General features: G+C 37.5%; 1 protein-coding gene across 1 annotated transcript in view; it reads left to right on the top strand.

Moving 5' to 3' along the window:
* The window catches only part of LOC107141457 (selection and upkeep of intraepithelial T-cells protein 8-like), an 18,558-nt gene that overhangs the window by 2,541 nt on the left and 4,037 nt on the right, over positions 1 to 11,980 (top strand). Inside the window, exon 2 of the mRNA XM_015484701.2 lies at positions 10,872 to 10,964. Coding sequence (XP_015340187.1) covers positions 10,886 to 10,964 — 79 coding nt within the window. The 5' untranslated portion in view covers positions 10,872 to 10,885. The remainder of the gene's footprint in view (positions 1 to 10,871; positions 10,965 to 11,980) is intronic.

Raw genomic sequence — 11,980 nt, forward strand, 5'->3', positions numbered from 1 at the left:
CCCCCCTCCCCTCCCCTCCCCTCACCTCACCTCTCTCTACCCCATCTACTGTAATTCATTGCTCTCTTTATTTTTTCCCTTTCCCCTCACATCCTCTTATATGTAATTTTGTATAACAATGAGGGTCTCCTTCCATTTCCATGCAATTCCCTTTCTCTCTCCCTTTCCCTCCCACCTCTCATCCCTGTTTAATGGTAATCTTCTTCTCATGCTCTTCCTCCCTGCTCTGTTTTGAGTTGCCTTCCTTATATCAAAGAAGACATTCAGCATTTGTTTTTTAGGGATTGGTTAGCGTCACTTAGCATAATCTGCTCTAATGCCATCCATTTTCCTGCAAATGCCATGATTTTGTTATTTTTTAGTGCTGAGTAATATTCCATTGTGTATAAATGCCACATTTTTTTATCCATTCATCTATTGACAGGCATCTAGGTTGGTTCCACATTTTAGCTATTGTGAATTGTGCTGCTATGAACATTGATGTAGCTGTATCCCAGTAGTATGCACTTTTTAGGTCTTTGGGGAATAGTCTGAGAAGGGGAGTAGCTGGGTCAAATGGTGGTTCCATTCCCAGCTTTCCAAGGAATCTCCATACTGCTTTCCAGATTGGCTGCACCAATTTGCAGTCCCACCAGCAATGTATAAGTGTACCGTTTTCCCCACATCCTCACCAGCACTTGTTATTTGACTTCATAATGGCTGCCATTCTTACTGGAGTGAGATGGTATCTTAGAGTGGTTTTAATTTGCATTTCTCTGATTGCTAGAGATGGTGAGCATTTTTTCGTGTATTTGTTGATTAATTTTATATCCTTCCCTGAGAAGTGTCTGTTCAGGTCCTTGGCCCATTTGTTGATTGGGTTATTTGTTTTCTTATTGTTTATTTTTTTGAGTTCTTTGTATACTCTGGATATTAGGGTTCTATCTGAAGTGTGAGGAGTAAAAATTTGTTCCCAGGATGTAGGCTCCCTATTTACCTCTCTTATTGTTTCTCTTGCTGAGAAAAAAAACTTTTTAGTTTGAGTATGTCCTATTTGTTGACTCTTGATTTTAACTCTTGTGCTATAGGTGTCCAATTAAGGAATTTGGAGCCTGACCCCATGAGATGGAGATTAGAGCCAACTTTTTCTTCTATCAGACGCAGAGTTTCTGGCTTGATCCCTAGCTCCTTGATCCATTTTGAGTTAACTTTTGTGCATGGCAAGAGAAAGGGACTCAGTTTCATTTTGTTGCATATGGATTTCCAGTTTCCCCAGCACCATTTGTTGAAGATGCTATCCTTTCTCCATTGCATGCTTTTAGCACCTTTTGTGGATTGGTCTCTGTGCCCTCTATTCTGTACCATTGGTCCACCCGCCTGTTTTGGTACCAGTACCATGCTGTTTTTGTTACTATTGCTCTGTAGTATAGTGTAAAGTCTGGTATAGCTATACCGCCTGTTTCACTCTTCCTGCTTAGAATTGCTTTTGCTATTCTGGGTCTTTTATTTTTCCATATGAATTTCATGATTGCTTTCTCTATTTCTACAAGAAATGCCGTTGGGATTTTGATTGGCATTGCATTAAACCTATAGAGAATTTTTGGTAATATCGCCATTTTGATGATGTTAGTTCTGCCTATCCAAGAACAGGGTATATGTTTCCATCTTCTAAGTTCTTCTTCTATTTCTCTCTTTAGGGTTCTGTAGTTTTCATTGTATAAGTCGTTCACCTCTTTTGTTAGGTTGATTCCCAAGTGTTTTATTTTTTTTTTTGAGGATATTGTGAATGGGATGGTTGTCCTCATTTCCATTTCAGAGGATTTGTCACTATATACAGGAATGCCTTTGATTTATGCATGTTGATTTTATATCTTGCCACTTTGCTGAATTCATTTACTAGCTCTAGAAGTTTCTTTGTAGAATCTTTTGGGTCTTCTAGGTATAGGATCATGTCACCTGCAAATAGTGCCAATTTAAATTCTTCTTTTCCTATCTTTATGCCTTTAATTTCTTTCATCTGTCTAATTGCTCTGGCCAGTGTTTCGAGAACTATGTTGAATAGAAGTGGTGAGAGAGGGCATCCCTGTCTTGTTCCAGATTTTAGAGGGAATGCCTTCAATTTTTCTCCATTTAGAATGATGCTAGCCTAAGGCTTAGCATAGATAGCTTTTACAATGTTGAGGTAAGTTCCTATTATTCCTAGTTTTTCTAGAGTTTTGAACATAAAGGGATGCTGTAATTTGTTGAATGCTTTTTCTGCGTCTATTGAGATGATCATATGGTTCTTATGTTTAAGTCTATTGATGTGGTGAATAACATTTATTGATTTCCGTATATTGAACCAGCCTTGCATCCAAGGGATGAATCCTACTTGATCATGGTGCACAATTTTTTTGATATGTTTTTGTATCCGATTTGCCAGAATTTTATTGAGGATTTTTGCATCTAAGTTCACTAGAGACATTGGTCTGTAGTTTTCTTTCTTTGAAGTGTCTTTGTCTGATTTTGGAATCAGGGTGATGTTGGCCTCATAGAATGAATTTGGAAGAGCTCCTTCTTTTTCTATTTCCTGAAATAACTTGAAAAGTATTGGTATTAGTTCTTCTTTAAAGGTTTTGTAAAACTCTGCTGTAAACCCATCCGGTCCTGGGCTTTTCTTGGTTGGTAGTCTTTTGATGGCTTCTTCTATTTCCTCCCTTGATATTGGTCTGTTTAAGTTGTGTATATCATCCTGACTCAATATGGGCAAATCATATGACTTAAGAAATTTATCGATGTCTTCACTATCTTAAATTTTATTGGAATATACGGTTTCAAAATAATTTCTAATTATCTTCTGTATTTATGTAGTGTCTGTTGTGATATTGCCTTTTTTATCCTGTATGCTAGTAATTTGAGTTCTCTCTTCTTCTCTTCGTTAACATGGCTAAATGTCTGTCGATCTTATTTATTTTTTCAAAGAACCAACTTCTAGTTTTGTCAACTTTTTCAATTGTTTCTTTTGTTTCAATTTCATTGATTTCAGCTCTGATATTAATTATTTCTTGCCTTCTGCTACCTTTTCTGTTGTTTTGCTCTTCTAGGGTTTTGAGATGAAGTGTGAGATCATTTATTTATTGGTTTTTTTTTTTTGAGGAATGACCTCCAGGCAATGAATTTCCCTGTTAAAACTGCTTTCATTGTGTCCCATAGATTCCGATATGTTGTGTCTGTGTTTTCATTTATCTCTAAGAATTTTTTTATTTCCTCCTTGATGTCTTCTGTAACCCACTGATCATTCAGTAACATAATGTTCATTTTCGAAGTGATGCAGGATTTTTCCTTCCTTCTTTTATCGTTGATTTTCAGTTTCATTCCATTATGATCAGATAAGATTCATGGTATTTTCTCTACTCATTTATAATTTCTAAGGGTTGCCCTATGGCATAATATATGGTCTATTTTTGAGAAGGATCCATGTGCTGCTGAGAAAAAAGTATATCCGTTTGATGATGGTTGATATATTCTATATATGTTGTTTAAGTCTAGGTTATTAATTGTGTTATTGAGTTCTATAGTTTCTTTATTCAACTTTTGTTTGGAAGATCTGTCCAATGGTGAGAGTGGTGTGTTGAAGTCACCCATAATTATTGTGTTGTGGTCTATTTGACTCTTGAAATTGAGGAGAGTTTGTTTTATGAATGTAGCAGTGCCATTGTTTGGTGCATATATATTGATAATGATTATGTCTTGTTGGTGAATGGTTCCCTTTAACAGTATATAGTGTCCTTCTTTATCCCTTTTGATTAACTTAGGCTTGAAGTAAATTTTATTTGATATGAGTTTGGCCACCCCTGCTTGCTTCTGAGGACCATGTGAGTGGTATGATTTTTCCCAACCTTTCACCTTGAGCCTGTGTATGTCTTTTCCAATCAGATGAGTCTCCTGAAGGCAGCATATTGTTGGACCTGTTTTTTAAATCCAGGTTACTAGCCTATGTCGTTTTATTGGTGAGTTTAAGCCATTAACGTTTAGGGTTACTATTGATATATGGTTTGTACTTCCAGTCATGTTTATTTATTTATTTATTTATTATTTTTAATTTGGTTTGTTTTTCCCTCTTTGATTAGTTCCCCCCCCCCTTGCTTTACTGAGGTACTTCCCACTGTTGGTTTTGGTTGTTGTTTTTCATTTCCTCTTCGTATAATGTTTTGCCCAAGATGCTTTGCAGTGCTGGTTTTCTAGCTGCGAATTCTTTTAACTTTTGTTTATCATGAAAGATTTTTATTTCATTGTAGAACCTGAAGCTTAATTTTGCTGGATACAATAATCTTGGTTGGCACCCATTATCTTTCAGCGTATGAAATACGTTGTTCTAGGATCGTTTCGCTTTCAGCCTCTGTGATGAAAAATCAGCCGTTAACCTAATTGGTTTATCCCTGAATGTAATCTGCCTCCTTTCTCTTATAGCTTTTAATATTCTCTCTTTGTTCTGTATATTGGATATCTTCATAACAGTATGTCTTGGAGTTGGTCTACTGTGGTTTTTGTATGCTCAGCGTCCTGTATGCTTCCAGGATTTGAACATCCATTTCATTTTTCATGTCTAGAAAGTTTTCTAAAATTATTTCATTCCTTGGTTGCTCATTCCTTTGGTTTGGACCTCTATACCTTCCTCTATCCCAATGACTCTTAAATTTGTTTTTTTTTTTAATATTATCCCATATCTCTTGGATGTTTTGCTCATGGTTTCTTACCAGCCTTTCTGAGTTGACTAGACTCTTTTTGAGATGATATATTTTGTCTTTATTGTCTGACGTTCTGACTTCTACTTGATCTACTCTACTAGTGATACTCTCGTTTGAGTTTTTAATTTGGTTTATAGTTTCCTTCATTTCTAGGATTATTGTTTGTTTTTTTATAATCTCTATCTCCTGGTAGAGTTCATCTTTTGCTTCTTGAATCTGTTTATGTAATTTGCTTTCAATGTGTTCTTTCATTGTTTGCATTTGCTGTCTAATGACCTCTTTAAGATTTCATTCCATCTGAGTCAGGTATTCCTTGAGTTCTTTATCTGACCATTTTTCTAATGCCTCTAGGTTCTCCTGTAGATTTAGGCTATCCTGCATTGTTTGTACTCATTTTCTTCCTTGTTTTTTCATGATGTTCACGTTACTTCCGGCTCTGTTTGACTGCTGTGTTACTGTTTACTCCTATAAATTTATATTGGTTTTGTATATCTCCAGGATCTCTCCTTTGTGATGGGAGACTATGTCTAGGGATGTTGAGTTTTATTGTACTTTAAAGCAGATTCATTCGTTTCATAAAATGTGTATGGATTCTGATGTCATATAGCGATCTGCGGTTTGGTCTAGGGACTTTATGTTTAGGTCAGGTGATGTGATGGTATAGGGGTTGGTATATTTTGGAAACCTTGGAATATTGCTCTACTGAAGGGGGATATTAACAGGAGAATGGACCGGAGTATTTGCGGGTAGTAGGGACTTGGGAGCACTATAGATTGCCTCAGAACTTTTACCTATATGCATTTAGTAAATTACATATAAACAGAGTCATAATGCTTGGGGGGAAAGGTAGGAGAATGGGAAGGAAGAAGTCACTAAAGAGAATGAGAGAAATGAGGAAGTAGGTAGAATACAAGAAAAGGGGAAAAAATTGAAAAGAAATGAAAAAAAAAGATAAATGCAGTCTTAAAGTTCTATTAACTTCTCTTCCAGCAGGTGGAGCTGTGCCCACTGGTCCAAGCTTCTCCTCTCAATAAGCAGGAAACAATCCCTGTGAGGTGGCTCTTCCTCCCCCACTGGGCAGCTCTCCAATCCTGGTCGCCCAGGGCCTTTCCTGGTCTCCAGCCACCTCCCCGTTTCTCCTCCCACAGGCCCCACTCACCGGTGGAGTTCTCCACAGAACTAGCTTCATGCCGGGCCTGCAGCCCCCTGGGTGCCCTATTTTCTTGAACAACCGGGCACTCTCTCTGTTTGCCATTCACCCAGACCCCAAGGTTGTGATGCACGGGGCTGAGGTCCATCAGCATATTTTGCCTGATTCCCTCCGGTAGCCACGCCCCTGGGAGCTGCCGAAAGAGGCCTCAGTTGTCAGCGCTGGTGGGAGGGGTCAGGCGCCCCTCCTGACTCCCTCGGGTCTGACAATCATGCTCATGGATAGCTGGGGAGGGGCCCTTGAGATTTCCCAGCTGTGTGGAGAGGCGGATGGAGGGTCACACACCTGCGGTTGCTGGTCTTGCTGGGGAGCAATCCCATCCACAGAACTCTGGTGACGTCAGTTCTCTGCCATGGTGGACGTCGTTCTCTCTCCCAGGGTGTCTGGTGGGAAGGGTGGGTCTGGTCCGTCTCTCCCAGGTCCCACCTCAGCTCTTGGCCCGCTGGCCCATGGAGGCTCGGTTGGCACCACCTCAAAAGATCCACAAGAGAACCGAAGATTTTTTTCTCTATTCCGCTGGAGGGTCTCTGTAACGCTGAGTCGTGGCGGTTTGGCAGTGGGAAGCCAGTCAATCAGTCAGTAACTCTGCCCAACTCTGCACGCGGGCAGCCTGAATTCACCCCCACGGAGCTTGCTGGGGCCTCTGTGAAGCTCAACCTGCTCACCCAAGATCCACTTCAGCCCAGCATTGCCAGATGTTCCTGAGCAGACAGCATTCAGTCGGACTGAACTCTCTCTTTGCCGGCGCAGCTGAGGAGGTCACAGGATTGATCCCTCCGCACTGCCACCATGTTCTCTCCTTCGATTTTTTAATATTTATTTTTTAGTTTTTGGTGGACACATCTTTATTTTATTTTATGTGGTGCTGAGGATCGAACCCAGCGCCCCATGCATGCCAGGGGAGCGTGCTACAGCTTGAGCCACATCCCCAGCCCCCTAAAACTTGATATTGACCAAGAACTGTTCTGTCGTCTTCGACCATCCTGTGCTACTGTAAAACAGTCTGAGTAATTTATAAACAACCAAAATTTGTTTCTGGAAGCTGTAAAGTCCAAGATCAACATCTGTCAAGAGCTTGTGTGGTATGATCCCATGGCAGAAAGCAAGAGACAGATGCCAAAACAGGCCAATTTTGTCCTTTTATAAGAAATTCATGCCCATGATAATAAACCCACTCCAATAATAATGGCATGAATTCGTGACAGTAGAGCCCTCAAGGTCTAATCACATTTTTAAGGTCCCTCTTAACATTGTCACAATAGAAATTAAATTTCAAGAATTTGAGAGACCACAAATATTCATATCATAGCAACTGGGAACAAGGTTTAGCTCTCCAACTTAGGCTTTATTTTTTTTCAACACAGTTTTGTAGTTTTCAGCATATAGAACTGGCATATATTTTGTTAAATTTTTATCTCATTGCTTCATTTTTGATACCATTATAAATAGCATTTAAAAAATTTCAAACTCCAGGTGGTCATGGTTTATAAAGAGAAGGAATTTGAATATTGACCTAAAAATTTTAACCTTGGTGGCTCACTAATTAGTTCTAAGAGATTTTTTTTTGTATGTCCACTGGGATGTTCTACATTGACAACCATGTTGAACCAGCCTGAATTCACTTTTTCACAATATAGTATTATTTTGATATATTGCTAGAGTTAATTTGGCAATATTCAGTTTTTACATCTATCTTCATGGGGGATATCACTCTGTTGCCTTATTTTTCTTTAAATTATCATTGTGTGTTAATGTCAGGGTAATTTAGATCTCATAAAGTGATCTGTGAAATCTTCCCTATATTTCATTTATCCTGCAAATATTCTGTAGAGTTAGTTTTAATTCATCTGCAATTTTTTTTTTCAGTCCATGTGTATAACTACTCTGGGCCTGGAGACTTTTTTTTCCTCACATTATCAGCTACAAATTTCCTCAATACATGTCGGGCTGCTCAGGATGTCTTTTTCTTCTTGATGGAGATTTGGTAGTTTATTCATGAAAACAATTGGTTCAATTCATAAGTTGCCTATCTTATATTCATAGAGTTGTTTTATCATTTCCCCTAGTTTCTGTGGAATTAGTAATGATATCCTCTCTTTCATTTCTGAAATAGTTGATTTGTATCATCTAATTTGCTCAGCATGGCTTGAGGCTTATCAATTTTAACTGCTCTTTTAAGAGAGAATTTCTTTTCATTTTTTTTCTATTGCTTTCCTATTGTCAACTTTATTAATTCTGCTTATTTTTTTTTTAATTATTTTGTTCTGTCTTTAGGACATATGCTGTGTAATTCCAAATATTGGGGGATTATCCAGATATCTTTCTGCTCTGATTTCTAGCTGAGCACCATATGGTTTAAGACCATACTTTTAATGATTTCAAATATTTGAAATGATTTAAGGATTGTTTTGTTTTATAGTTTAGAATTTAATCCACCTTGGTTTACATTTTATATATGCTTGTGAAGAATGTATATTCCCCCATGGGTTGGAGTGTATTCCCATCTTTCAATTAGGATAATTTAATTGATATACATTACCTCCTTTTTTATTGATATTCTGCCTATTTGTTCTATCAGTTACCAAAATAGAGTGTTAAAGTCATCAGTACTGATTGTTAATATAACTAGTTCCCCTTTTGGATCTATCATTTCTTACCTTACATATTGTTGAAGCTCTGTTGTCTTGAACATATGCATTTATGATTGTCCCTGGACTACTGGCTCCTTTATCATTATGTGATGTCTCTATCTCTAATCATCTTTCCTGATCCCAAAACGATTTCATCTGGAACTAATATAAGGACTCCAGTTTTCTTTTTCTTTAGAGTTTTCATGGCATATCGTTCTCGATTCTTTTATTTTAATCCCTCTATGTGTTTATATTTAATTGGTTTTCTTGAAGCCAGCATCAAATTCGTCTTGCTTTATTCAATCTGATAATCGGTACTTTTAACTTGTCTTTTTAGATCATTTTCATTTTAAATGTTTGTTGACAGAGTTGGATTGAAACACACCCTGATCCCTGTTTATATTTGTGCATTTTTTATTTGTTTCTTTATTTTGCATTTCACCTTTATGGGATTTAATTGAGAAATTTTAATAGTTCACTTTATTTCCTTTATTGATTTATTTTTTACCTTTTAAAACAGGAAGATTGAGATTTCAAAGCCAGCCTTAGCAAAGTGAAGTGCTATGCAACTCAGCAAGACCCTGTCTCTAAATTTAAAAAAATACAAATTGGGCTGGGGATTTGGCTCAGTGGTTGATGCCCCTAAATTCAATCTCCTGAGTCCCTTCCCCTCAAAAAAGTATTTCAGTGGTTTTTGTCCTAGGGTTTAGAATATACATTTTGAATTATCTGAATCCATCTTCACATAGTACTTTAATATTTTGTATCTAGTTATGAAACTGGTAACAATATATTCCTAATTTTTCTCTATCCCTTGTGCCTTTAATCCTCAATTAGTTTGCTTTCACAGAAGCTATAAATCTCATTATATTTTTACTATCTTTGCATTAGACAATTAGTTATCTTTTGGAGCAATTAAAACAAGAAACAATCCAGATTTTATCTTAATTTATTCTGCTAAAGATGCTCTTCTTTTTCTTCTTCTTTTTTTAAGTGTAGATGCACCTTCCTCGTCTCTATAGGTTATTCAGTTCAAACATTAAATATTTCTTACATATTAATAAACTGGTAAGGAAAAGAAAACCTCTCTTCTTTTTAAATTTGAGAATGTATCCCTCCTTCATTTAACTAGATTCCCTCTTGGGGAACATCTGTCTTTTTCACAGACTCCCACCATGTGATGCTCTCGACCACAAGTTTCTCCACGGAGCTGAAAAGATGCTGGTGCTATATTCTTGGGCCTACAGAACTGTTAGATAAACAAATCTCCTTTTCTTTTACAAATAGCCCAACCTCAGGCATTTTGTTATAGCAACTTAAATGTTTTAAGAAACCCTTCAAAACTAGAAGGTTTTATCCCTGTTCCTCTCTACCAGTTTCAGTGGGTTTACACAAGTGCCCAGAGGCTAAATTTTTGTTGATCTTCCCTGTCATGTTAAGCTTTCAGCTTTGGGGAAGATGAATGTATATAGGGTGGATTTTAAATAATATTTTGTATCTAGTTATGAAACTGGTAACAATATATTCCTAATTTTTTCCCTCCAATCAGCAACAGGAGAAAAGTTGGTCAGAATGTTCCTAGCTGAGTTCCTGAAGTAAAGAACTGCAAAAGAACACTTATATTTGCTCTCCCCAAAGTTTCTAATACTCATTCATTAGCATACATTCAAACTCTAACAATTTGTTTAAAGGTTTTAAGTGAATCTTATTGTGGGTTTATGTGACATCCTTCAGACTCTTTCCAAAGTTAGCAAATCTTAAGTTGTGTTTTATCTTGCAGTCACTTTTCTTTCCCAACTTCACATTAAGCATTTGCCCTTAACATTACTTCTCTTATGAGTTGAGAAAAGTCACCAATTTGCAGTTTGTCCAGTTTGTTTCTTATGTAATGATGCAAGTGCTGCTTGTTCTAACACTCAGCCACTCAATCAGAAAACCACTTCCGTATTTTTAAAGTGCAAGTTTGACCACTAAATTTTACTAGTTAAATTTTCCTGTTTCATTTGTTAGAAGTAACATATAGAACTTTTAACAAGGTGTTTTAGTTCAACCAAACTTGGTTTCAGCTGTTCAAACTCATGAATCCCTAAACACTCTTCTTACGTTATCATGCACGTTTTGGCTCCTGTGCCTTTGTGATTCCCATATTCATTCCCTCTCTTGATCAGAACAATGTGAGGGAACATGGTTACTTTACTGAACACTGAGAAAGGTCGATTTGTAAGAGGAAAGAGTCTGAGGTCATCCCTCTTTATAATCTTGATTAAATCTTTTGTATTCATGCAATCTGTACATTGTATCTCACAATTTGTGACCTTATTCCAGTCTTTTTTCCGGATATGATGGAGCCTACATCCTCCTACTTTTCTGGATACTGTATGTGCTTGATTCTCTTGCAAATGATGACATTAACTTCAGGTAAGAACATCTACTTCTTCCACATCAGTCTCAGCTGTAGAAAAAAAATCTAGTGTCCTGTTAACTTTTGCGGGGAGCTTAAAGTTACCACTTCATTGTAATATCAAGAGAAATATTGATAAACAAATGAAAATCAGCAACTCTTCTTAGATCCATGAAAAGTGAGATGACAGGGCAAACCATTGATCTCCAAATCGGAGGGAGAGACAGGTGCAGGAATCCACTAGAGCAGAAATCCGTAAGCAGAAACCTCTGGGGAAATCAGTACCAGAATAGGAAAATCTGAACTGTAATTCTTCAGTTGCTAGAGGTTAGGTGTGGGCCTGTCCGAGCCAGAGTCCAGAGAAGCCCAGGGCAGGCAGGACACTTGTGCCTTTTGCCTCCAGGGTTTCCACTAGGTTCTTACAGTAAATGATTGGAGAAAATTTATTTGTGCTTCTAGTAGGAAGAAGAGAAAAGTAATCATTCTGGTACATACTTGTCTTAAATAAGCACTGTCTTTAAGAGAAACTATTTTGCCAGAGCCCAACCTTTTGGAGTTCCATAACCTAAATAACTTGGGGGAAAGGAAATATCTAACTCCAGGCTCCTCTATCCATCTTGTCCCACTTAAGAGGGGGCAGCATGCAGAGAAGCACTCAGGAAGCCCACTGCCCAAGAGCACAGGCTGACCCAAACTGAAATCTAACCAGAGAACCACAGAATGCCTCTCCTCCCCCCAGACTCTGTCACCTCATCACTAAAAGCCTTCACCAGAATTTCTCTTACTCATACACTATATTTGGCTTTCCACAAAAAAATTGCAAATTATACTAAAAGGCAAATCCATAGTTTGAAGAGAGAGAGCAAACCAGATTCAGATATGATGGGGATGTGGGAATTATCAGACCACGACTTTAGAACAACTGTAATTAATATGCTATGGGGCCTAATGAAAAAAGAGTAGATAAAATTTACGAACAGTTGAATAATGTAAGTAGAGTGATATGAATTCTAAGAAAGAATAAAAAAGAAAT

The sequence above is a fragment of the Marmota marmota genome, unplaced genomic scaffold (genome assembly GCF_001458135.2).
Source record: "Marmota marmota marmota unplaced genomic scaffold, marMar, whole genome shotgun sequence".
Classification (NCBI taxonomy): domain Eukaryota; kingdom Metazoa; phylum Chordata; class Mammalia; order Rodentia; family Sciuridae; genus Marmota; species Marmota marmota.